At 47.4% G+C, this 27,937-nt stretch overlaps 1 protein-coding gene across 1 annotated transcript in view; it reads left to right on the top strand.

Moving 5' to 3' along the window:
* The window catches only part of LOC129387218 (uncharacterized), a 50,901-nt gene extending 23,235 nt beyond the window's left edge, over positions 1-27,666 (top strand). The window contains exons 2-3 of the mRNA XM_055075979.2: positions 969-2,016; positions 27,383-27,666. Coding sequence (XP_054931954.2) covers positions 969-1,986 — 1,018 coding nt within the window. The 3' untranslated portion in view covers positions 1,987-2,016; positions 27,383-27,666. The remainder of the gene's footprint in view (positions 1-968; positions 2,017-27,382) is intronic.
* The last annotated feature ends 271 nt before the right edge of the window (positions 27,667-27,937 follow it).

The raw sequence follows: 27,937 nt of genomic DNA, 5'->3' as shown, positions 1-27,937 counted from the left end.
TTACACCCTGACAATAACTTGCTACTTCAAGCAAAATTAGGCTACGGGGATCTTTCCGTTATTATAGAAAAAAGCTGAAAGTTGGCCGCTTGCTACTTATTCATGGTCAGACAGCAGCGCCCACAAAATACAAAGAACACGGGCAGCTAACAAATGCTGTTTATCAACTTACTTACTGTGTCGTGTCTTACACTCTTTAAATAGAACTACTGTTGGAAAAAGCTCACGTCCCTAGATTTTATCAAGCTTTCAATACAAGCAACCAGTCCTTACTTATATTCACCCAATTCACGCCTGTCCAACACTAAGTATCACATCTGGTTTTATTCCTATAGGTAGGTTGGTTGTTTTAAAAGGTATTGACTAAAGACTTCTAGGCATAGAGGCAGGTGTAAGCTTTATTACGGATTGACTAAAGCAGTCTACCTTTAATGAAGAGAAAGAATGCAACTTTGCTGGATGGACAAGGCTATTTGTGAACGACACTGCACCGTTCCAGTGACTCAGCAACTATTACCTTCTGCATGACGTAGCGGCGTCACAATCTCGCCGCAGTAACTCCATTTGTGTAGCCACAGAACGGCCCCATCTGTTAAGAATTACCGGCAGGGTAAGAGATCCTATGGCAGCGAGAATTGGCCTGGAATATTTTATTGCTCGCTCATAGGCTAGATTATCGCAACAGTTGTCGAACAAGAAATATCGCTGTAGCCAATGTTTGAACAAGGGGCTTGTCTTCGTCGGAGCCGCAGCTGCCAAGCACGTGCGGTACTGACGAAGACTCTTGTCAAAACGTTCGCTCCAGTTGAGATTTCTTCTGCGACCAATGTTGATCACTTCAGACCTGCCATCTTCTAGCGAACTATCTTCTTCGGATTTCGCAGACTCGGCGAATCTCTAGATTGTGAAGTGCAACAAATCGGTCAACTACACTAGTGCCATCTGTTTCAATTCATTCCCGATGGCAGGCTCAGCCCGCGCCGAAGCAGCAGCGTCCGCAGCTCGTCCAGCCGAAGGTCGCAGACTATGGACACGGAAATGAAGACGTCAGCGCCAATCATTGAGCTTCCACCTGGGTTGGACAGGAAGACAGCCGGCTACTGGGTGATGGCACTGGCCATTTTCTGCCTGGCGTCGTCCTGCGCTCTTGTCGCCACGCTGCTCAACCGCACCGCGGCGAGCCAGGCCAGCTACGGCCAAGAGAGGTACTTGGCCAAGAAGGAACCTTCTCTGCACCTACGTGAACGAACACGGCTGCCCGAGGACTTCAGTATTGAAGTGCACTTCGCCCGACGAAAAACACCCAAAGCAGTTACGCTCAGGACGCCGCCTTTCTTCATCATCACCCCTAGGCCTCGGACAGGCGGCACCCCTGCGCCCTTCCCGAGGACGGTGCCGGCGTTCCCGGACGAGTATCCCGCGGGGGAGGAGACCCTTGCAGAGTATCCAGCGACGGCGCCGGAGCGTCCCGGTGACTACGAAACGCCTCCGTATGATATGCTGACTGTAGAGACGGAGGCACCATATGTTACACCAGCCACTGTGGAACCCCATGTCGACAGAGACAATTCCACTGGTAGCCAAGGTGATGCGCAAGCGAAAGTCACGGAAAGTTCTGGCGAGATCAACGACACTAAAGCAACTGAAAAAGAGAATGAAGATACGCAATCACCAGAAACCATCGAAACTGCCACGAATGTAGTCGTCGAGTCATCTCCATCGGCTGAAGTGACCACTGAAGTGGGCAGCTCCGAAGATATCACTGAGGCCAGCAGCAAGGAAGCGGAGCCTTCGACGTCAGCGGAAGGCGCTTCGGCTGGTGAGACGGAAGCTGGGTCTTCGACATCAGCTGAAGCCACTTCGGCTGCTGAGACAGAAGCTGAGCCGTCCACAGAAAAAACCACAGAAAAACCAGATGCCAGGCAGTTGGACGAGTATGACGACAACAATTTTAACATGCTTCGAAAAGTGCGACGAGCGCCATGAAAATGGCTCACCATACCTGGATGGCCTAAGGTAATTTTATTTCGTTCTTCTATTCATCTAGCCCTGTGTTAAGCTTAGACAGATGTAGTTCGCGTAGACCCCTCTATGGTGGTCCGCCTAACACGAATTGCCGATATTGTCAACAAATTTTGTTGCGTAGGAAGTTACTTACGTCATCACCATGCCGTGAAATGTGGGGCGGATAAGCGAAATGGCAATTTCGCAGCACTTTCTAGGTATGCATACCTCGGGACTGACGCTGTTGTCTACGAATTTGAGGTAAATGCACGTGATGTGAGCGTTACTGGCCGGGATAGCTTCCGCGAAGCCGGTGTTTGTTTCGAAAGCTCTGAATAAAAAGAAATTAGTGAGACTTTTGGGTGTGCTAACTGCTCGATTCAAATTTAGGCAATAGTGATGTGCGGCATGTTATGTATACTTCCCGTAGGCCGCCTTGCAGAATAAATATTGTAAATTAAAAAATATATCGCTATGTACGAGAAGAAGAGCAGAAAGTGTCACAGTACAGCTAAGTGAAGTATTACTGTAAACAATTCTGTTATGATTTCATTTCAATCTCGTAAAGCTAAATTTACGTAACCGCTGACGCAGCATAGGGCGGTGATCTGCAGCGTCGTTTGAAAGACCCAACCAAAGGCTATTATCGTGTATAGGAGTTCCTTTCTGTTTTGTTTTAAAGTGAATAGCATTGCCCACCTTGACAATATTTTCTTAACTAATGGGCATATAAGAGACGAGCAACGCGCAAATGTGGAGAGAGTTTCGATGGGGCCCAGCTAGCGTGGCGAGTGGAGATAAACGGGGGGGGGGGGGGGGAGTGGTACCCGCGTCTGCGATTGGTCCGATTTCACTTGGGGTGGCTGGTCGAAATTCGTGGTGGGTTTCCAATGGAGCGTTAAAAAATGCCGCCCTTTAAGATGGATCCTCAGTGAAAAATGGTTGACAGCGCGATGTCACATAAGTGCCCAGAAGGTTGGAACGCAAACATCTGCATTATGCGAAAAGAAATTCATTCTCACTGAAACTTTCAAGCAGCCAGTGTCAGAGTGACCGGCGGGCAGCCATTTTTTATTCCTTTGGAACGGGGCCGTCTCCAGCTATCCTAAAAAAATCGGTTTGGTCGACATATGAATGCATCTTTAGTGCATAGAGGTCCCGTTAACATGGTAAGTCTTCCTGGTTTTGTGACGTCGCCTAATGGACAGGCGAAGCGGGCACCGCGCCAAAGAAAACCGACAAATAGTAGAGGGCAAATTTTGAACAAAGTGCAGAGTGGGAAATACCGTCTCCTTTTCTTTCTTTTGTGCGCCTAATCCTGCATAATTAGTGTGTGCACGTTATACCAGATGGGGAATTTTCGTAATTTTAGTAACGTCGCGTGTCAGACAGGCGAAGTGGGCGGGGACCTGAAACTTTTGAACAATCGTGTAGGGCTAATGGCATAAACTGAATAGAAACAGTTTGGAATAGCTTTTGGTTATAGCGCCTTAGTATGTTTAATAGGCCAAGCGGAACTTCAGGAAGCAGTAGCTGGCGACACTTCATTTTATTTATTTTGCTATATATAAAGGAGATTGTCAATTTGGCTAACACCTCCGTTAAAATTCGTCTATTTGCTTACGATTGCGTTTTGTTTTGAGAAGTTGCCTGCATTAGTTACCAATGTGACCTTAATTCTAACTGAGGCAATGTGTTATAATGGTGTGAGCAATGGGAAATGCTCCTTAATGCAACTAAGTGTGTCTATCTCCCCATGCATAACGCGCAGAAATGTCCCCTTAGACTAACTACACTTACAATTTGGCTACTGCACCTTTACTGAAAATAGCCTGCTATAAATATTTAGGCTTAACATTAACAAGTGACTTATCATGGAACATTCACGTAAATACCATCTGCTCTGCCGCTTTCTGTAAACTATGCCTTCTACGCCACAAACTCAACCCTGCCCGCCTAGTGTTAAACAGCTCTCTTACTTTTCCTTAATTAGGCCAAAACTTAAGTACACTTCCATAGTTTGGGGCCCTCACATACAAATTAACCTTAATAACCTAGAAAGAATTCAAGGAAATGCAGTACGATTTATTTACAGTAAAGTTAAGGCTACTGACTCCCCCACTGCATTACTAACCGCAGACGGCATTGAACTATTACAAATTCGATGAAAGAAAAGTCGAGTAGCATTTCTTTCAAACTTGATTAGTCATGGCCTAGCCTTAGACAACGCAATATACGTATTGCCCGTGATAAGCAGACCCACTCGAAACCACTACCCTCATTCTCGAACGCCAATTTTCGCAAGGACCGTAGCTTAGTGTAATAAACTAAGTGAAGCATATTTCCAGCGCCCGTAACCTGCACACCATTTGTGGAAATAATGTTGCTATTTCGTGTAATAATTATAGGTGTATTAAAACCAAATTGTTTCATTATCATCATCATCATCATCATCATCAGCCTGATTACGCCCAATGCAGGGCAAAGGCCTCTCCCATACTTCTCCAACAACGCCGGTCATGACCAAATTGTTTAACACTTCCCTAATCGTTCACCTTTCGACCTCCTTCGACCTCCTTCGACCAAAGGATTTGTGTTAAAAACGTGTTACATACTTCTTTATCCTGCTCGGTGTAAATAATCTGCTGTATACTGCTCACCCTGCTTCGACTTCTTCTGCGGAACATTTTGTAAATAAACAACATATAAGCCGTGCATGGCTCTCCATTGTTCCACGGAAGCAAGTGAACTGGAAAGAGAGAATAGATCGCACGTGTGTTGTATTATACAGCGCGCTTTTCAATAACATTTTTATATCACCCGTGGCATGTGGTACAGTTCTGCAACATTAGCTGGACTGCTCTCCGAAGTAGACGCTATTAGCACTAGAAATGAAAACCAATATTTAACTAATTAACACAGTATCGCTAATTAACTTCCAAGGTTTCTACTTTGCGGCACATGCTGCAATTTGCAAACTGTGTGGAAATCAATCTGTGAATAACGCTACTTTTGAGATATGCATTCTCAAAAGTTTTCGACAAGATGTATTTTGCGAGCTCGTCACATGCTTGAATTAGGCAATGCGTGGCTGTCTTGCTACTTCATGCATATTTTGTCCCCGGCGGTGAGCTGGTTCTTTTATTTACTTTCCTGGATGTCACTATTTTACTACTGGCTTCGTTTAAATTGTTTTAAAGATTAGTTCTGCAGCGTAAGCGAATCAGTGTGTTAGCCAATCGTAGTTCAGGTACATGTTCTTTCTGGTACAGCACCGGCGCCCGCGAAGTACTATGCGCACTAAGACAAGTACGGCTTCATGAAGTATCAGTTGAATACCTGCGAAGAATTCGCAGGAACAGTCAAGATAAAAAATTTGAGAACCAAAGGGGCCGCAATTTTTTTTTCACAGCCTGGGCATTCTAGCTGAAATCAAGAGCGCACGCGTACGGGCGCGTGCTTGACCAATACAATGTATTAAACAAATTCCAGGCCGTTGAGCTGCGCTTGAACATATTTTAATTTTTTGCTGGTGTTGTGGTCCCCAAACTTGTAATCGCGACTGCACATGCTGAACAATCTACTACCGATACGACCACCGCATTTATTACGGAAGTGGCGCGCTCTGGTGGGAAAGTGGAAAGACACAACTACTTTGTCCCTTTCTCTCCTTCCTGCGTTTAACTTCTTACTGCTAGCTTCGCTTAAATAGATTCACCTTGGGGATTATATATAGATAAACCAAAGCACTGAAAAGCGGGGCGTCAGCCTATCATATCAGCTGGAGGTGCCGCTGCGCTCATGAAAATGCTGTATTATCAACTGTGTCTTTGTTGGCAGAGTGGTACGAGAGGTACCACTTTCGACTGGCAATCCGTAGGTTTACAGTTTAAATACAGGCTCAGCTGTTTTTTTTTTCTTCGGTCTGTTTTTTATGAACATCCCGAAACACACTTCAGGATTACTTTGGCGGACGTTGAAGACTAAGGTTGTGATAAAACAAAAAATATCCCTGTGAAAATAAAAGGTCGTGTGCACTTCGGCAACACCACGTTGCCGGAAAGGGTGTATATTAGTACTTTAATTCGTTCAAGCACCCTTTTCTATGAGTGTAACGGGAGAGTTATAGATATTTAGTGTGTAATATTCGTAGCCCATGACATGCTTGCCTACAGACCCCCCCCCCCGCCCCCCCGCCCATGGCTTAGCGGTTATGGTGTTGCGCTGCTAAGTGTGAGGTCGCGGAATCCGACCCCAGCCGCGGCGGCCGCATATCGATGGAGGCCAAGAAAAAAAATGCCCGTGTCCCGTGCACTGTGGGCCCGTTAAAGTGGCCAGATTATTTCGGAGTCCTTCAATACGGCATGTCTCATAATCAAATCGTGGTTTTGGCAAGTAACACCCCATAATGGTGCAGTATTCGGCCACTACGTTCATCGTCACTCTTGCAATTAACCCATGGCCCTCAGTCCCCAGCTGTTGAGGAGCACTTGACATAGGTAGCGGTCAGACCTGCGGCGCGGCAGACGGTGCTAAGAATCGCTGAATCCGGACAGGCCACCACCGAATACTGAACCTGGCAACATTTAGCCTGCGAACCCTTTCGAGTGACGCAAGCTTACTAGGGTTCTTTGAGGATTTATCAGGCATTGCCTCAGATATTATTGGACTCAGTGAGTTCAAAAGAACTGATGGGTCTTATACAGTGCTGACTAACGGCCAAGTCCTCTGCTACAGAGGTCTTCCACATAACAGAGAATGCGGGGTAACATTTCTAGTCCATCAAGATGTAGCGGGCAACATTGATGAATTCTAGAGCATTTATGAGAGGGTAACGGTCGTTGTGATAAAGCTGAACAGGAAGTATAGAATAACGGTAGTGCAAGCTTGCGCTCCAACCTCCAGTCATGATGATGAAGAACTAGGGTAGTTTTATGGAGATGTTGAATGAGCAACGAGATAGGTGCAAACTCAGTATACTATAGTCATGGCCGACTCCAATGCCAAAGGCGAGAAAAAGGCTGGGGAACAAACACTTCGCAACTACAGCATCGATTCTACGAATAAGAGGTCTGATATTTGTAGAATTCGAGGAAAGGAATAGATCTTGAATAATGAATACCTTCTTCAGGAAGCCCCGTAACAGGAATTGCACCTAGAAAAGCCCTAAAGAAGAGACAAGAAATGAAATAGATTTCATACTCTCGGCCGATCCCAGCGCAGTCCATGATACAGAAGTGCTAGGTAGGATAGAGGGGAGTTACCATAGGTTAGTGAGGTCTACCGTTCCTCTCAGTATGAAGGGAGAAATAGTAAAATTGGTCAAGAAGAGACAGGTTAACCTAGACGCAGTAAGGGTAAAAGCATATGAATTCCTGATAGTGCTCGCGAGCAAATGTGCAGCTTTCTAACAGGAAGATGAAGGTAATGAATGAAACTGCAACCAGAATAATTTCAGAAGCAGCACTTAAAGTGAGAGGTAAGACACCTAGGCAACCAGTATGTAAGCTCTCTCAAGTAACAATAAACCTCATAAAGAAATGACGAAGCCTGAAAGGGTCTAACTCAAGACATCAGATAATATTCGCTGAATTGTCGAAACTGATCTACAAGAAGAAAGTAGGACATATTTGAAATTATATATAACGTGGGAAAAATTGAGGAAGCAGTAAGAATGGCCCCAGCATGAAATCAGTGAGAAGAAATCTTGGCATAGGATAAGCCATGATCTATGCACTGAAAGCAATCCAATGTCATCAGCAATTTCGGTGATACAGTAAAAGCAGCAGAAGTCTATACTGACCAATACAGTGCCCAGAGCAGCCACGCTGCCCTCATTCGAAATAGTGATGAACAGGATACAGAGGCTCCTCCTATAACTAGCAATGAATTTAGAAGTGCCCTGCAAGACATGACCCGGGAAAAAGTGGCAGGTGAAGATGAAAGAGCAATCGATTTGATCAAATACGATGGAGATATCGTGCTTGAAAAGCTTGCGGTCCTCTACACTCAGTGCCTCACGACTTCAAGTGTACCTGAGTGTGGGAGGAACGCCAACATTTTACTAATCCATAACAAGGGAGACCATATGAAATTTAACAATTACAGGCATATTAGTTTTCAGTACTGTATAAAGTATTGGCGAAAATAATTTGTAGTAAAATCAGGGTCATGCAAGACTGAATAAACCAACAGAACAGGCTGACTTCAGGACGGGATATTCTAAAATGTATCATGTCCATGTCATCAATCAGGTAATTGAGAAGTCCGCCGTGTACAATCAACCTCTCCATATTGCTTGCATAGATTATAAAAAGGCATTTGATTCAGCATAAATAGAAGAGTCTGGTGCTGGGCCTCTTTGTACTTAACTTGACAAACGACGAAACCCAGCCTCGAAAGACGCCTACACAAGAGGAGAGAAAAGATAACCACTCACCCAGCGTGTGTGGTTGTCTTTCCTCTCCTCTTGTGTACGCCTCTCGAAGGGTCGGTTTCGTCTTTTGTCAGTGTAGATACCAGCCATCATAGAGACCTTGTATAATCAAGCAGTAAGAGAGACACACATGAGCATTTCGAGAAATATCTACAAAGATTCCACAGCTACCCTTGTTCCCCACAAGAAAAATAGAAAGTTACCTATCAAGAAAGGCATCAGGCGAGGAGACACAATCTTACCAGTGCTATTCACGGCATGCTTAGAACTATTCAAGCTATTAGACTAAGAAGGCTTAGGAGTCAGGATTAACTGCGAATATCTGAGCAACCTTCGGTTTCCAGATGGCATTGTCCTGTTCAGTCACACTGATGGAGGACCTCGATCGAGAAACTGTAAGAGTGGGGTTGAAGAATAATGCGGACACGACAAAGATAATGTTTGATAGCCTGGCAAGGGAACAAGAATTCAGGATCGCAGTCAACCACTAGAGTCTGTACAAGGAATACATTTACATAGGTCACTTACCCAAAGGAGACTGTGATCGCGAGAAGGAAATTGATATTTATTTATTTATTTATTTATTTATTTATTTATTTATTTATTTATTTCAAATACTCGCAAGACTCGATGGCGTTACAGAGAGGAGTGGGAGAGGAAAAATACGTATGCAATTGGTTCAAAAAAAAAAAAAAACATTATAAACAGCAGATTTGAATTTGCCAGTGTCTGGGATAAAAGCGAGAGCTCATAGAAGAATAAAAATGGGTTGGAGTGCACACTGCAGGTGTTGCCAAATCGTGACTGGGAGCTTGCCACTGTCGTTGAAAAGGAAAGTGTACAATCAAGGAGTTCTACTGTTGTTAACATATGGGGCAGAGACTTGGAGGTTAACAAAGAATCTCGAGAACAAGCTAAGGCCCGCGCAAAGAGGGATGTAACGAATAATGTTATGCGTAACGTTATAAGAGACGAGAAGAGAGCTGTGAGGATTAGAGGCCAAATGGGGATGGCCGATATTCTAGTTCACACAAAGAAAAAAAAATGGTTTGCAGAAGGGTTGAAAGCTGGTCCAGTTGGTACATACTTGAACGAAAAAACCAGTAAAAACACAAAGGACAAGAGGAGAGGTTCACACCACAACGACTGGGCAGAAGGATTGAAATCTAGGCCAGTTGGTACATACTTGAACGAAAAAACCAGTCGTTGTGGTGCGAATCTCTCCTCTTGTCCTTTGTGTTTTTGACTGGTTTTTTTCGTTCAAAAAAAAAAAATGGCGCTGGGCAGGTCATGTAATACGTAGCAAAGTTAGCCGGTGGACCATAATATTTAGAGAACAATCGCCAAGGCAAGCGCAGGCGAGGACGGCAGAAAATTATGTGGGATCATGAAATTAGGAAATTTGTAGCCGCAACTTGGAATCACCTAGCACAACACAAAGGTAATTGCAGATCGCAGGCAGAGGCCTTCGTCAGCAGCGGATATATAAAATATGTAAGCTGATGATGATGATGGTGACAACAATTACCTTAGACACTTCGAACTTTGTGTACGTGCCACCCATAGACTGGCTCTCAATTCCTCAAAATGTGTGTGCTATAATGTATACTCTTTTCACGGCGACACCGTGATCGCTGCCGTTTTGATCACGTCATGAGGCATCGATTTCTTGCCTCAGCTGCCTCCGCTGCCTCCGTGTTTAAACTTGATGTACATGACGCCCCGGTGCGACTCATCAACCCTCTGTTTCGGCAGATATCGTACAGATGGTGACTTGGTAGACGACACGAAGTTTTGACTACAGCTTCAGAAGGCATTTCAGCGCTTCCAGAGCTCATTACGCCTTGTCCAAACGGTGCGGGCCACGTATAAAATGCTTGTACTGAAACCGGGGCTAGAAATGTATTCCAAACTGTCTATACTTTCCCCTTATGTATTAAATCAAGATCAGTATGTTTTGCTCTTCGTTCTTTATTGAGAAACACTTTGAAGCAGCGGGTTGTCATGTTTGTCACTGGGTAAAGTTCCTCGTTACCGTCAGTATCTGATTGCTTAACTGATCAGTTAGCGATAGATTTGTTCTTGCTGCACATAAGGTTTGAAGCGTAGCTGTTCTGTACACTGTAATCGGTTGTAGCAAAGACGTATCATCGCTACACACACTCCTAGGCTCTGTGGGCCGCCACGAAACGTTCAGCTTCGAACATTCGTGTGCTGTCGGTGTAGTCGCCGTCACGCGTACTTCGACGCACTAATTCAAGTGTGCACCCGCTCACTCATTCTTGATACGTTGCCGATAGAGTGGACAAAAGTTCGCGTTTGAGTTGGGGATGATCTCTATGGATTACGTGGCGAGCAACTTACTGTGCGAGGAAACGGCGCTACTCCCTTTGTCACTGCAACGAGTGGGACACACTCTTCCCGGCTGTGTTGAGTTGAAGTTCTTTGTTTGTAAGTTAGCGATACAACCTGGGTGGATGAGCGATTCTTTTTTATCCTCGAGGAAAGCCATGGTTCATGAAGGGCCAGCAACACATGCAGTCCATTCGCAGCGGTTGTCCATGAATTTGTAGCCCTATAACGTAAAACTATTCCAATATGTCTTTATTCAAATCTCCTGACGTCAAATTTGCGTATCCGCTGACGCAGACATCGGGCGGTCAACCGCAGGGTTGTCTGTACAGACCAATCAAGTGCTATTCTCGTTCATAGGAGGTCACTTTTGTTTGCTTGAAAAGCGAATAATATTGCTCACACTGAGCGCTTGTCTTATCTAATTGGCTGACAAGAGGCGAGGAGCACGCTCAAGTGGAGAGGGATTCGATGGGGCCGAGCCACTGCAATAAAAATTAATAACCTGACAAAGAGGGTGGTGCCGGCGTCTGCGATTGGCCCACTTCCCCTTACATAGCTTGTGGTGGCTGGTTGAAAATCGCGGCGGCATGCGACGAAAGCTTAAGAATAACGCTAAAACGGACCCTCAGCAAAGAAGAGTTGGCAGAATGAGGTCCTAAACGTGCCGAAAGTGCTCGAAAACGTTATACGGCCACGAAAGAAGGTTTATTATACGCAAATAAACCGATGCTCTCCGGCAGGTGCGACTAGCCAGCGCCTATGCGATCAGCGGCAGCCATCTTTTATTCCTTTCGGAACGGGGCAGCCTGCGGCTATTCAGAAGAAAATTCAGTTTTGTTCGGCATAATAATGCATGTTTAATGCTTACACGTCACTTTGACGCGATGAGTTTTCGCAGTTTTGTGACGTCGCGTGGCAGGCAGGTGATGTGGGCGCAGTCCGAAAACGTTTGACCAATAGCCGGTCGCTAATGGCGAAAAAGGCATCGAATCAGAAATAACTGTTTTTCTTTTTTCAGTCAAATCATGCATAATTAGTGTTTACACATCATATCGGATGGAGAGGTATCGCGGTTTTCATGGCGTCGCCTGACAGACAGGTGAAGTGGGGGTGGTCCGAAAAAGTTTTTGACCAATAGTGGAGGGCTGATTGGAGAATTGGAACAGAAAAGTTTGGAATAGTTCTACGTTATAGTGCCCTTGGAATGGAAAAGTTTGGAATAGTTTTACGTTATAGCGCCCTTGGTCACTCAGATTTATACCATTCCGTAATATGCCAGTCACTGTTTTTGAAGTTAATTACCGCAGACGTCGTCCCTCTGCCACTTCACATACTGCATCATGAATGAAGCACAGTGCGTTAGCGAATACCTAACTCCGTTTCCGACGGCTGATCGCGCAGAAGCAAGGCGGAAGCGGTAGTGGTTTAGGTTTCGCGCACTTTCACTGAGGCAACGTGCGATGATCATGATGATGTCTTGGCATCCCCTTTGAAAAGGGACGGTGACAAATAATCACTTAGCCTGCTTGATTTAAACAGGTAATCTGTACATGTTTTTCATTCTAGCATTTTTGTACGACTCCATAAAGTTTTTTTCTTTAAAACTTCTTTATCTACCTTGTAGCGCTACCTACCCCTGTAATGAATCTGGTCGTATTGATCTCTTGCCTGCTTTTTTTTTTTCACCCATACTCTTAACGACTCTTGCTTATCTCGACTGCTGACCAGTTGATGCTTCTGTCCATTTTATGTCGAAGCGCTTCTGGAAAGTGTACGCTACCTACAGGTCTCACTGTGTGAATGCCTTCGTATTTCATTTGGATGTGCGGAGTGGTCTCCAGATTTTTCCTGGAGCAGACACATGCCTCAACTCGTTGCGATTATTTGCTGCGGTATATTTTTAAGGCGATAACCTTAAGTGGATTATACTCCCGATAGCTTTGAAAAAAACGCGTCGTCAGGTGCAATGGTACAAAAACTGTCATGGTCAGCAATGGCTCATACTCTCCTAAGCAAGCAAAAAGTACTATGGCTCATCCCTCTCGTAATGCAGAGGCTACAAGCGCTCAGAAAAGTGAAGCGCACAGTGCATAAATTCATTAGAATCACGCATACGATGTACAGAATCGCGGCGTCTAGTCGAATTGTCCAAAAATACCACGTGGCCCTCTCTATGACACATACCACCCTAAGCCATAGCTCGTGCCTCCCTAAGCAAAGAAAAGACGCAATGGCTCGCACCCCCGTAAGGCTGAAACTGCAAGCGCTCACCAAAATCAAGCGAACAGTGCTTATGTGCGTTGAAATCACCGATAGAACACACAGAAAGGCATACGTAACCTAGAGTCGAAGAGAAATGCCATTGGCGCGAGTCTGAACCCGCTATACGAGCGCGCGAAGCCGCAGCTATATGTGCCGAAAACGAGCCATAGAAGCCGAACTGCGAAAGCAGCAGCACGACGATGCGAGATGGCGAATTACAGTGCACAGCAGGCTTTCGCCTTCACGTGTTAGAGGAGTGCAATTCCCCTGTCACGCGGGCAGACTAAAGTGCACTTTGAGAAAGTCCTCTTCAGCGCGCTGAGTGTCATTTTGGTGGCTCGCTGCTACGTGAGAAAGAAAAGTATTCTTTCAAAGTGGTGGCGATGGCGGTCGGGAGTCAGAAGGCAAAGCATATATTTGTTAATTTAAAAAATGTGTCCGCAAAAATCTGTTATTGTTGGAAACATCTTTGACAATCGACTTAAGTACAAGTGAAGTAATTCGCTGCAACCTCAATAACATGAATAATCATCACGAGCCACGGCAAGACTTGACCAGTACCAGTACAAACGACGCGTTCCGGCAAACAACTATGCCAAACAACTGCGCCGACGAGCACACATCGCCGCCGCGAAGTGTGTTCCCCGGACGCACTCGCCGACGAGTGCATTCGGCAGTATGTGTCACTACGCGTTCCTGTTTGGTAGCCTGCGAGTGGCACTGGCGGTGAAGTGCACTTGCTCAAAGTGCACTTAAGTTTGCCCGTGTGACAGGGGTATATGAGGCTGCCGAAATTTTGTTCTTAGGCAAACAGCTAGAGCCACAAAAAGCCAGGCGCTGCCTTTTCTGTTATCGAAACAGATTTGTGCGTCTAATTTTTTTCTTCCCATTATTATAAATATCCGTCGTCTTTTGTTTCCGTTCTTTGCATTCAATTCGCTGTCTCTATCTTTCTCGCTTCCTTTCTGATGATTCCTGGTTGTCTCTTTACGCTTTCGATTACCCTGTACTTGATAGCAACTTTCTTGATTTCTTCCTGCATTCTGTCTAAACATTATTCAAGTACAGATATTAGTGCATTTTAGCAGCCAATTTTTTTTTTATCCATGTTCCTGAGTCTTTCTTCAAAACTGATTTGCTCTGTGCCTCTCTGACTTCAAAAGAGACCCAACCCATGGCAGCCTGCACTGCCTCATTTGGGGTTTTACCGTACGCTCCCAAAGCCAACCTGCCTACCTATATTTGGTTAACTTCAAAACCCGACAAGATATCCGATTGGAAGTACAGAATGGCATTTACGAACGTTAGGACTGGCATCATTACTCCTTTCCAGATTCCGCGCAACACTTCATATTTATTGTGGCCCCGAAGTGTTCTATCAGGCACGTACCCATGGGGGGGGGGGGGGGGGCAGGGGGGGCCCAGGCTCCCCTCCCCGAAATTAGGCGACATACCCCCCCCCCGCCCCCTATCCGCCCACGCCACCACCCTCACACACATTCCTAAAGCGCCGACAAATCCATCTACTCGGCGGTCAACATTTTGCTGCCTTTTACAGCGAAAGCAGTGTATGACTAACTTCCGCAGTGTTTTTTTTTCGCCGTCCGTTAACAGAAAAATTATCATGTGGCCCGATCCTGGTGATAGTACAAAAAGGGTCCAATATCAATGGCACATACCCCTGTGGAGTCGGGAACCTGTAACGCGCCCTTCGGAGTCTTCGGGATGGGCCCACGTATGGGGAGCGCTTAACGCCTGCTTCACCTCCGGCGCGGGTGGGCCCGGTATTGCAATATCTTCGTGATCTGCCTACGTGTGGGGAGTTCTTAATGCCTGCTTCACCTCCACCGTGGGTCGGCCCGGTGTTGCACTATCTTCGGAAGCGGCCCACGTATGGGGAGTGCTTAACGCCTGCTTCACCTTTGCCACGGGTCGGCCCGATATTGCACTACCTTCAGGCCGACCCGCAGCGGATGTGAAACACTTTGCTTTTCGTTTGAAAGCTTTACTGTCAACTTTCGCTGCCATTCTATCTTCACAGAGTAGAATAGTTGTCAATTTTTTCACTCCTTCTGGATGGCGGTAGTTATCGGCATCTTTTGGGGTGTGGAGAAGAGTTTTCTCATCGATTCGGTGCACGCGCGATTAACTCAAGATCAGTTCAGTTGTCACCATCTATTGCAGCAGGCAGGGCGTAGTTTATTGTTTTAATTATAGTATTTTATTTATGATGCCCAACGCAATTTTTATTTCACCATCTATTCAACGATCACGCGCAACGCTGTTGCTTCGTTAGTTCAACCTTCTTTGTTTAGACTGATCCAGGGGCCAGGAAAGGGATTCGGTTCATAGTCAGCTGGTCTGTATGCTTGTGAAACGAGTTGTGGCCGGAGAAAACGACAATTGCGCTTAACTTTTCTTTTTGCTTCATTGTTTCCTCGAGTTACGGCTCGCCGCGACGCTGGCAGATCCTCGGAACCATATATCCGCGATATGCGTTAGATAAGGTGGAAAATAAAATATTGCGATACAGGTCCAACTTCAGACATTGCAATAACCTTTCAAACCATAAGCAACATGACTGTCACCCGTTACTTCGTCTGGTCTTTCCCTAATTGTACAGCGCTTTTCGAGCAAAATTGGCTACTGGAAACAAGAGTCGCAAGGAGATGAGAAATTAAGCTATCTACTAAGGGAGAAAGCCAAGGTGACAGCCAAACAGGGAGGAAAAGCGAAAACTGTGTGTAAAAATATTTATTAATCAACATCTTTTTATTTATAAAGGAAGTAGAGAAAACGCCGCCGGATGTGGAGGTAATTCCGTGTGTTTTGAATGACGCTTCTACACTTATCAATCGAACCGCCTGACGTAGCCACTTCCCTGTTGTGCTAATGGGGGTGTTTTTCTAACCTTCCGTGGTGGGCGCAGTAGGTCTAGAATCGCAGCGTCCTGCGCTCTACGCCGTTGTACGGGACTGGTGACCACGCATCGTTACGCAACTTCCCAAATAACAACACGAGTCGGTTTTGACACTTGTAGAGCAGCAAACGAGGGATCCAAAAGAACTGATTGTTGAAAAAATAATCACTTCTGTATAATTCTTCCAGAGCTAATTCAAAAAACCCTACTACAAATCTTTATTTTGCACTTTCGCTTGTTAGCTTGTTCTTGGCAAGGTTCTTCCTGCCCATCTTTCATGCACGAGTCCATTTGATGTGGTTCGCTGTTTGCCAAGTAAAGAAGAGGTGTATCTCACAGGCGTACCTGTGAGATACACGTTATTTCAATTCTCTTTTGTGGGTTTACTGGTATTTATGGCGAATGGTGGGATTATTCACATTTGTACTAGTAAAAGTACCCTCCCCCTCATTTGCATAGAAAAGTTACCTTGGGTTGCCCCCCCCCCCCCCCCCTGAAAAAAAAACCCTGGGTACGTGCCTGTGTTCTATGTTGCAGTATTGCTGCATTCCGTTTCCTTTCATTTTCATACAATCTTGGTGAGTGCTTGAGTAAGTCTTTCCTTCGTTTATTTATACGTGAGGTAATTATATTGCTTGACTATGGGTATGGCTTGCTGTTGAGTTAACACCTCATAATTTCTCGCCTTTTCATTAAGGATCATAATTCCCGATTTTCCTGTGCTAAACTTAAGGTCCATATTTGCCGCGTTGCCACAGATATTCGCAATTTTCTGTGAATTTCCTGCGTTATCCGCTAGTAGCACTATGTCGTCCGCATACATCAGACGATTGGCCTTCTGTCCCACCATCTGTCCATTACGTCATTGGGATAAACCAAACCCTAATTCACTCTTTTTACAGTCTTATTTCTGCGCCCCTAAAATAAAGCCTGAACAACAACGGAGACTGAGGACATCTTTGCTTCAGTCATTCGCAAATTTCCACCAATTCATTACATTGCTGGCCTTCTCATCCAATTTGTACTCGGTTATCTCTATATTTACCATTCAGCAACTCCACGAAATCGTCATTTATGCCTTCGTGCTTGAGAATATCACATAACAGTCCCCTGTGTACGTTGTCGTAGGGTTCTTTCATATCTACAAATTCTATCCATAAAGGTCTATTCTGCGCTACTGAAATATCTATGCACTGAGTTAGTGCAAACATTGTTACGCGAAGGACGAGTCAGTAAGACGAGTAACAATTTACAGGTTATATTTACAACAGCGGTTGCAGCGCTGACAGGTTAGATTCACAGCGCGAGTCCAGTTTGTTCTTCCTCCTCTTTTCTCGAGTGATGGCGCTCACGCGCCTCGTTCAAACAAGCAAATACCACACGCGTGTAGCATAATCCCCCGGCGGCAGAAGCGACGTCCCGAAGCGTCTAAATGACATCACTGGGAGAGTGATACTGCTTCAGCCGTGTAACATGCACGATATCACTGGACTGGGAAGCAGATGGGGCGTCATGGGCGATCTCGTAGGTGACCGGAGTCACGGCACGAAGTACTCGGTATGGGCCTGTGTAAGGAGACGGGAGTTTTTCTGACAGGCCGACCTGACGCGACGGAGACCATAGAAGCACCAAAGGATCAGGCGGGAAGTGCACGTCTCGGTGGCGCTGGTCGTACAGACGCCTTTGACTGTCTTGGGATTTCAGAAGGCGGTCACGCGCAATTTCCCTTGCGTGGGCAGAGCGGGCGATGGCGTCAAGTGCATATTCACTGGTCGGTGCCGCGTGAACAGAGAGGGTTGTGTCGAGGGGCAGCACTGGTTCTCGGCCGAACAGAAGGAAAAATGAGTAATAACCGGCTTTGTCGTGGGGCGAGGAATTTTAAGCAAATGTGACAAACGGTAAAGCGAGGTACCAGTCAGTGTGGTCTGAAGAGACATATTTCGCGAGCATGTCTGTGAGAGCGCGATTGAGACGCTCCGTGAGGCCATTTGTTTGCGGATGGTATGACGTGGATAGCTGGTGCCTCGTGGCACAGGACTGCAGTATGTCCGCGATAACGTTTGATAGGAATGTCAGGCCACGGTCTGTGAGGTGTTGTCGCGGATCTCCATGTAATAAAATCACCTCACGTTGAAGAAAATCGGCGACATCTGCGGCGCAGCTTGTAGGAAGCGCTCGGGTGATGGCGTAGCGCGTGGCGTAATCCGTGGCCACAGCGATCCACCTGTTCACAGAGGTAGAAAGAGGAAACGGGCCAAGTAAGTCCAAACCAACCCGAAAAAATGGTTCCGCGGAAATGTCGAGTGGTTAAAGGTACCCAGCAGGGAGCGTCGATGGTGTCTTGCGTCGCTGACATTTCTCACACGCAGCTACGTATCTTCGAACGAAGCAAGCAAGCCCTGGCCAAAAGAAGCGTCGGCGGATCCGGTCGCAGGTACTTGACACACCCAGGTCACCGGCAGTGGTGAGGTCGTAAAGTTCGTGTAGAACAGCCGAGCGAAGATGTTTAGGGACCACAAGAAGTAATGCAGGGCCGTCGGGGTGAACGTTGTGGCGGTAGAGTACGCCATCTTGAAGTCTGAATAAGCGAAGGGAACTGTCGGCGAGTGACGATTCCAGGCGGCCAGTGATGATACGCAAAGACGGGTCACGGCGCTGCTCGTCGGCGACATGGAGCAGTGGAAAAACAGAGAGAACACAGGCGTCGGTGTCGGTATCAGACGTAGAGGTCGCGTCTTCGACTAGGTAGCGAGAGAGGCAATCTGCGTCCTGGTGTTGGCGTCCCGACTTGTGACTGTGTAGGGTTATTTTTGTAGTCGGAGGGCCCAACGACCGAGCAGGCCAGTAGGATCCTTGAGCGACGAAAGCCAACAGAGCGCATAATGGCCTGTGATTACTGAGAAGGGCTTGCCATATAAATATGGGTGGAACCTTGAAATAGCCCAGACGAGAGCAAGGCATTCGCGCTCAGTAATGGCATAGTTGCGCTCTGCAGGTGTCAGGAGACGGCTAGCGTAGGCTATAACGCGGTCGTGTCCATGTTGGCGTTGCGATAAAATGGCGCCTATCCCATAACCACTGGCATCGGTTCGGGCCTCTGTAGGTGCGGACGGGTCAAAGTGCGCCAAGACCGGGGGATTGGTGAGAATCGTGATAAGGCGTGAAAATGCGGCAGCGTAAGGGGAACTCCACGTAAAAGGTACGTCTTTCTTCAGAAGTTCAGTGAGTGGTCGAGTATTTGCTGGGAAATCTTTCACGAACCGTCGGCGAGATGGCCTAGCACTGTAATCTGTCGGCGCCCGAAGTGGCACTTCGATGAGTTTAATTGGAGCCCAGCCTTGCGGAAGGCGTCAAGGATAGCTGCGAAGCGCTCAAAGTGCGTCTCAAATGTAGGAGAGAATACAAGGACGTTGTCGAGGTAACAGGCAAGTTGACCATTTGAAACCTTGAAGCAGGGAGTCGATCATCCGTCCGAACGTGGCGGGGGCATTGCACAAACCGAATGGCATAACTTTGAATTGGTAGAGGCCATCTGGAGTGACGAAAGCGGCCTTTTCTTTGTCTTACTCATCGACGGAAATCTGCCAATAACCAGATCGAAGGTCGATGGACGAAAAGTATTTGGCACCGTGAAGACAATCAAGAGTGTCGTACATTCGTGGTAAAGGGTAAACTTGCTTTTTAGTAAGTCGGTTGAGTTGGCGGTAATCAACGCAGAAACGCCGCGTGCCATCTTTATTTTTGACAAGCACGACCAGCCACGCCCAAGGACACGACGAGGGCTCACCAATGCCTCTGGCGAGCATCTTGTTGACTTCCTGCTGAATAACTTGCCGCTCTGCCGTGGACACGCGACACGGTCGGCGGTGAATCGGAACAGCATCCCCAGTGTTTTTCCGTCTGACCAAGTGGTCGATTGTCAGTGTCAAATATGTCGTGGTAGGAGAGCAAAAGTCGATAGAGGGCGGCTGCTTGGTCAGGTGCGAGATTCGGAGTGACCATGGGAAGTAATGGGCCGTCGAGCTTCAAGGCATCCTGCGGGTAATCAGGAGGATTTGGAGACATGGTGGCTGCAAAAGCTGCGACGTGTTCGTCAGTCACTGACCGGAGCGTGGCCACCGCTATGCCTTTAGGTAACACTTGCTTCGTCAAGCCAAAATTGATAACGAGGAGACACATCCTATTAGCGGCAAGGGTTAAGACCATAGAGTTTCTCACTATAACAGCTAGAGGGTAATCTGGCGCCACCGTCTATGGGAGTTTCTTAAGGGGGCACTGTGCCGTCATGGGAATGACGGTATATGTGTCTGCGAGGCTCGTGTTGGCTGGTGTTGTAAGAGGCTTCGTCTAAAACGTGGATATGGCTACGCAAATAACGCGTTCTCAAAGTAAAATCTTCATAAAATGTTTCCATTCACGCATATTACATCTTTACTCACCCACGATGCATGACCAAGCGAAGAAAAGCAAGAACAGACGACCAACTGATTCAAAGCGAGCGCGAACCTTGTCGTCTGTCCTCCAACTTTAGCGGCCCGCTGATACTTTTTACGTAACATGTAGTCGTACACACAATAACAAGTTCTCATAGTTAAACAAAACATGTTTTCGCGTAATAATAAAGCTAAAACAGCTTTTCACGTGCTGTTCTAGTAGAAAATGAATCATTGTGACACACCGAACGGTACTTGCCAAGCACGTATTCAAGGTGTCCTGTCTCTACGAGAATGATGCCAATCCGAATCCACAATATACCGGCATTCCCATGCATACCACAGCGCAGCAACGCCAGATTTGCCTCTAGGTAATGTAGTGAGAAACTCTATGGTTAAGACGGAGTGTGGCACAGAGATGTCACACGCGAGGGAGAGATCAAGAACAGGTGCGCCGACATAGTCGCCATCAGGCACGGTTGCCGTTGAGGCCAATTCAACGAAGTTTAGGGCTCTTGGAGGTAAGCGAACAAACGCTGTATGCAGAGGGTGTTAGGTTGTTCGGGGCGAACGTCTGAAAGACGAGGGAGTGCTAGGGACAGCGTACCGGTGGCACAGTCCATGAGGGCAGAATGCGTCGTCAGAAAGTCGAGCCCGAAGATTAGGTCATGAGGGCAGCTGGTCAGCACGGTGAACAGGACTGGAACTTGGCGGCCAGCAATTCGTATGCGAGCAGTGCACATACCCCTGACGGCAACAGTGGAGCCATTGGCGACGCGTACGGCTCGAGTGATGGCAGGCGTAAGAACATTTTTGAGGCGACGACATACGTTAGCGCTGATTATGGACACTTCGGCTCCAGTATCAATTAATGCCGTCAATGGAAAACCATCTACGTCTACTTCAATTAAGTTCGTGTTAGTGAGGAGCATCAACGGATGATTTGGACAGGACGAATATGATGCAGCACTACCTCCAAGAGCTGCATGGCCTAGTTTTCCGTCCGTCGGTTTGGCGAGGAAAAGCGGCGAGGCCGGGGCGACGGGCAGCGACGGCGTTGAGGCGACGGCGATCGCACCGACGTGTCAGGGGCATCAGAAGTAGGGTACAGACGGCGAGGTGAATAACGGCGAGCGTCGGCGTTTGGGCGAGGAGCAGGAAATGAGCTCCAGTACGGCGGCATCCAGGTGGTGCGGCAGTGGCGGGATACATGACCAACGCAGCGGCAGCGAAAGCAGATAGGTTTGTCCTCTGGGGTTCGCCATTCAGCAGGATTGCGTAGTGTGGGAGCGAAATACTGGTCACTACAGGTTGTGGATATGGGAATGGGTGCCAAACCAGGTCGGGAGACAGAGCAGGCGGTAGAGATGCCAAGGTTTGCAATTTCTTGCCGCACAACGGCTTGAATAACGGAAATAGTGGGGGCCGGGTGGTCAAAGGTACAGTCAGGGCATCGTCGATGAAGGGGGGCCGGTCTCGCCGCTTCAATCTGAAGGCGAACGATACGGGTGACGTTCTCTTGAAATGGTCGTGTGGCGGTAAGAGCGGAGCAAGCTTGGACGTGGTAGGGGTGTTTGGGAGCCGGGAAAACTGTGGAACGACGCGGCGGCTTTGGCTACCTCGAAGCGGCGGCATTCTTTGACGATGGCGTCGACGATAGAAACGTCGTTATAGACGAGCAAATGGAAGGCGTCGACCGCGATCCCTTTTAGGATATGGCCCACCTTGTCAACATCGGTCATGTGCTTGTCGACTTTCCGGCAAAGCGCGAGCACTTCCTGTATGTAGGAGACATACGATTCGGTCGACGACTGGACACGGGTGGCAAGGTCTTTTCGCACAGCCGGTTGGCTACCTGACGAGTTGCCAAATAGGTCGCGAAGCCGCTCTTTGAAAATTTCTCAGCTGGAGACCTCGTCGTCATGGGTATGAAACCAGACACGCGGTGTCCCGTCCAGATAAAAGATCACATTGGCAAGCATGATGGTAGGGTCCCAGTGGTGGCTTTGGCTAACACGCTCATACATGCTGAGGCATTTGTCGACGTCAACGTCATTTTGGGCGGAGAATGTCCCAGGATCACGGAGACTAGGAACCGTAACATACGTTATGGCAGGCGCCGCAGCTGTAGATGGAGACGGCGTGGTGCCATCGGAAGCCATGGCTGAGAAGACGATGGTGCGGCCGCTTCGGAGCTCCGTGGCGAGGACAGGGAACGTTCCACCTCCACCACAATGTTATGCGAAGGACGAGTCAGTAAGACGAGCAACTATTTACAGGTTATATTTACAACAGCGGTTGCAGCACTGACCGGTTAGATTCACAGCGCAAGCCTAGTTTGTTCTTCCTCCTCTTTTCTCGAGTGATGGCGCCCGCGCGTTTCGTTCAAACAAGCAAATACCAGACGCATGTAGCAATATTCTCTAAGCGTCTGCTTGGTCTGAACCAATTCTGTAGTTCCTCTAGTAAGTTATTTTTCCATCCATTTGAACAGTTGTAATTTCATAGCTGTTTTGCATTTATGGCGCTTCCGCGGGGCACAACATATTGTTGCTGTAGAGCAACCTTCTCCGCGAAAAGAGTTTGTACTCTTGCAGATGTAGGAAACACAAGAATGTTCAGTGACAAGACGACGCGGTAATTCTACTAAGCCACGCCGTTTCCTGCCTACGTGCTTTGAACAGTGACCGTAAGGACACGGTGCCTTTATTGCGGTTACTTTTTCTTTGGCAAAATGTGGTTTTGTCCCGGGTTCGAATGTTTGCCTCACACCGCAATTTTCATACGCTGGGGCTTCTCCACAAACACGGTCATAGCTTCGTCGACGCTGGCTGGCACACAGTGAATGGACGTAAGATCCTGCCGATTAAGCTGCTCTTCAGCCGTCATGTTCCACAAATATGTCTTTACTCTCTCCAATGTCGAACATTGTCAACAATATGAGCAGTGTGCCAACTTTCGGGAACAAGTCTTTGTCACATTCAGCTTGAGCGTCCGTCGCGTAGCGTAGGAGCTCTTCTCCTTGCATAGCCTGCTGTTCTGCCTTCCAGGGGCGATTTAACGCAAATATATTCCAACCATTTCTATTCCAATTCTGCAATAAGTCCTCCTTGATCGGTCAAAAAATTTTCGGGCCACCCCCACTTCACCTGTCTCTCACGCAACATCACAAAACGGCGAAAATGCCCCATCTGATATGATGTGTGCACACTGATTATGCAGGAATATACCAAACGAAAGAAAAATAATTATGTCTGATTCGACGCCTTTTTTCGCTATAATACTCTGCCATTGATCACACGTTTTCGGGCTACGCCCACTTCACCCGTCTCTCGCGCGACGTCACAAAACCGCGAAAACTCACTGCGCCGAAGTGACGTGTGCGTGTTAAAGACTCATTGATATGCAGAACAAAACTGAATTTTTTTTCTAAATAGCCGGAGACTGGCCCGTTTCGAAAGGTATAGAAGATGTCTGCCCGCCGATTGATCTGGCACCAGCTACTCGGAGCGGCGGGGAGTATGGATTTATTTGCGTGTAATGAATATTTTTCCGTGGCAGCATAATGTTATCAAGCGCTTTCGGCACGTGTACATCGCTTTGTCAACTCTTCTTTGCTGAGGATTCGTTTTCGTGGAATTCTTAACGGCCCGTTGCACGCCGCCGCGATTTTCAACCAGCCACCGCAAGCTAAGTAAGGGGAAGCAGGCCAATCGCAGACGCCGGCGCCACCCTCTTCACCCGTTTCTCTGTGTTCACTGTGCTGGCTCGGCCCTATCGAACCCTTCTCCATATGAGCGTGCTCCTCGCCTCTTTGCAACCAATATTATAAGAAAATCTGCTCAATGTAGGCAATGCTTTTGCTTTGAAAGAAAAAAAGTCGCAATTCAGCCGGAAAAGTGAAGCACCGATGGCGATAGCAAATTAGTAGATAGCTGTACGAAGTAAGGAGAGTTGTTTTATCGGCCGTATAAACTTGTAAGTATTCGCTTACTAACAAAATTAACAATGCTAGGATGCGTAAGCGTGACTCGCTGCACGAAGACGTGTAGAAAGAAACAAACACACGGAGACAGCGCTGTCTTTCTGTGTCTGCTTCTTTCTGCGTTTTGTTCAGTCGCACTTACACATTCTATCATGAATTCTAGCCAACTAGCCGGTCAACGTGTTTTTCTAACTAAATTAAGCAGCATGGCGTCACGCGCGCACAGGTAAACATGAACACACGTCGCTCGATGACAGCTGAAACTGCGTGTGAAAACGCTGGAGTTACGAATCGCGGCAGCAGCCAGCCAATTGAACTTCATGCATCTCTCGCTTGAACGCGGTCGAAAAGTCGAAAGCACAGCGCATAAGAAGGCACCGGCACTACGCGCACTTTGCAAACATCGCATATCGCTTGGAAGATGAGGCCTGCGCGGGCACCGACTTCGCAGCCACTTCCACGTCGCAGACCGCTTTCAAGACACACGAGCGCCGGCAACCCATCCCTACGGCGTCTGTGATTCGCGCGGATACGGCGTAGTAGACGCCGCGGTCGCGTCCACTCTGTACGGAGCGCCGGGTGTGGAGGACATCGAGGCTCCGTAGCAGCCACCGTAGAAGAACGCCCTTCCTTCTTCGCCTCACACCCTGCCTCGTGCGCCACAGGAGAGGCCACACATCCTGACCGCGTTCCTCGCTCGCGTACGCGAGATTCAACCGCGTTCGCCGTCTCACCCTCACATTGATTTCACTCGTACGGAACTTCACTGCGACGGTGACGGCGACGGCAGAAATCCGCCTGGAGTGTCCACATAATTGCTATCGCAATAAAAAAGTGACATCCTATAAACAACGCTGCTGGTTACAGCCCGATGCTTGCGTCGGTGGTTACGTAAATTTTACATCAGGAGATTGGAATAAAAACAGGCTGCAATAGTTTTACGTTATAGGGCCCCAGATCTCCTACTCTCGTTTTAGCATAAAGATGTGTACCGTTGCAACATATTGGACATAAACTCCACGGCGGGCTGCACAGACTTAAGTTGGCGGCGTGCCTTGGTAGGACAACTTACAAGCTCTGAGGTTTGCAAAGCGGCGGTTGAGAGAGGTTTACAGATCGTCGATATAGGACATGTACGAGGCTAACCTGTAGTTCTTTACAAAATGGGAAGAATAATTGGCCCATATTTCTGCTTACCAACCATTCGATCGTGGCCATTCGCAGACCACTAGACTAGCATGCCCGAGTCGGAGCGACGACTTGAATACATGCCCAATTCGGCGTGCTTCGCATGGTGATGCCAGCCTGCGTGATGTCGAGCCGGTTGCCGAGTCAGGCAAAGAGCGATGTTAGTTTATTCAAATGACCTTTGGCAGCACTGTGGCGCAGATGTGAGTGCGTAATCACACAGCACTTAACGTTTTTCGCGCGCTACGAGTCAGGGGCGGTGAATATCATTTTACATGATGTAGCTCGCTCAAGATAATTCAACGGGTTGTCTCTGGAGGCATTACTAGCTTTGCAATGGGAGATTGAAATAAAAAGAAAAGCGACGGAAAGAATGCAAAACAGAAAATTGTACGTACAATCTCTTCGGGGAGTTATCTGAATGATGCGGAAGCATTTCGTAGTAACGACATGGTGTTGAGTGGCCGTGCGCTCTAGTGTTTGGTAGAATTGCGAGACCGACCACGAAAAAATCGTGAAATGGAGAAGCGCGGCTTCAACACCAAACTGGTAAGTGAGACCTGCACGAGACGACGTAGAAAAAGACAGTAGAAGTAATGTTCACTCGTGTTAGAGAGTCGGCAGCGGATGTGGACGCGGGGTGAAATGGCGACGGAGATGAGGGAAATGAAAGAAATGTGTGCAGCTTTCCCTGGAACGTCACTATCGGGCGGCGTCGGCATGGCGTCGTTCCTCTTGTTTGTTGCGTTCCGCAGCGTGTTTGCTGTAGTTCGCCGGTAGGAAACTCTATGGTTCGCCGCTCTACGCAGCGTTGTTCATTTGTTTCTGGCGTAATCTGTATTCACGCTGATACTCTGCATTGCTGCGTTTCCGTTCTTCCTCACTAAGCGGCTGCGGTCGTCTTGGCGCCATTACGGTAAATGAGAGTGCGCTGCGGCGACACTAACTGCTGCGCAAAGCACCGTAACGTAAACTGATGAGGCAAGCAAACTGCTGCAGGTGGCGGCGCCAGATACGCTGATGACGTTCCGATCCGAACCCACGGCTGCTCCACAGTTGTGGTGCGTGCCTCATTGTACGCGTCACGTGGTTAGAGAGACGTCACGTGGTTAGAGAGTGCAGCTGCTCACGTGAACGTCGTCGTGTTCTTCCACAGCTGGCTGGCTTTATCTTGAAAGCGATCATCTTACGGGAAGGAGTGACGGACAGACAGTTTTCTCGTTGGGTAACCATAGACATAGTAACCATAGATCAGGGGCCTGATCGTATATTGCTTTGGAAAGCGAATTGTTCAGTTCGTCTCGAATGATTGGTAGCACAAGCTACATGGGGGCGAGTTGGTTTAACATAATTGAAAAAAAAGAAAAGAGGGCTACAAAGACGTGGACTAAAAGAAGAACATGTACGACAGACAGGCGCTAAAGAGCGCTACAAAAACGGTAGCGTCTGTCCGTCGTACACGTTCTTTTAGTCCGCGTCTTCGTAGCGCTCTTTTCTTGAAATGATTGGTGAAAATGGTGTTTTGGTCGGCACAAACGCGATTCTGATCAATCTCGAGGCCACGCGATCATTTTAGGATCGCACCTCTGGTGGCCGAAGAGGACTGACGACCGAACATACTCGTAGAATGCGTGCATCAGAGTTCTTTTTTTTTTCGTAAATAGCTTGTTTTGCGTTAAATGGTGCACCCGGTAGCGTTCGTACTAAAAGCTGATTTTAAGCCCTCTGATGAGACTGTGTTTAGTGAAGCAGCAGCGAAAAATGTAGTCTCTTCCTTTTGTGACGTCCTCCTCCTGCAGGTCGCTTTTGATGCAGCGCGCGCGCAAGCGTGTGTGGACCGCAGCCTGGCTCTGTGAAACGCACTTGATGTTCTCGGCTCAAACATGGCGTCTTCAAAGGGTATTGCGATTTCTTCAGTGAATGAACCTTCCGTGGTGCCTGGCTTTTGTCTCCGTTCGCATGCTTTGGATCTTTTCGTGATTAATAAAACAAAAGGACAGCAACGACGCTTCAGTCATCTGATTCTACTTAAAGGAAGCTTTCGCTCGTCCCCAACTCCACCGATGTCTATTAACATATATGTAAAACGCAGAAATGCTTTTCTGAGTTAAACCCTTGGCCGATTTTAATGAGAGTTGGTGCATTTGATAGAAAAAGTTAAGTTTTAGTGACTGCTCCAAGCGAAAATATGATTTGTGACCTTGATGTTTTTACAAGAATTGCCGAACATTGGTAAGGTTGAAAAAATATATAAGCACCAAGTTTACGAATCCGTAACTCTCCACCAAATATGCATATTGCAGTTTTGTAAACTGCATCCGTCAGAAAGTCCAAAGGGGAAAAGACTTGGTTTT

Source organism: Dermacentor andersoni, chromosome 2 (assembly GCF_023375885.2).
Source record: "Dermacentor andersoni chromosome 2, qqDerAnde1_hic_scaffold, whole genome shotgun sequence".
Taxonomy (NCBI): Eukaryota; Metazoa; Arthropoda; class Arachnida; order Ixodida; family Ixodidae; genus Dermacentor; species Dermacentor andersoni.
The sequence above is the reverse complement of the archived record's forward strand: the minus strand, read 5'-3'. Positions and strand labels throughout refer to the sequence as shown.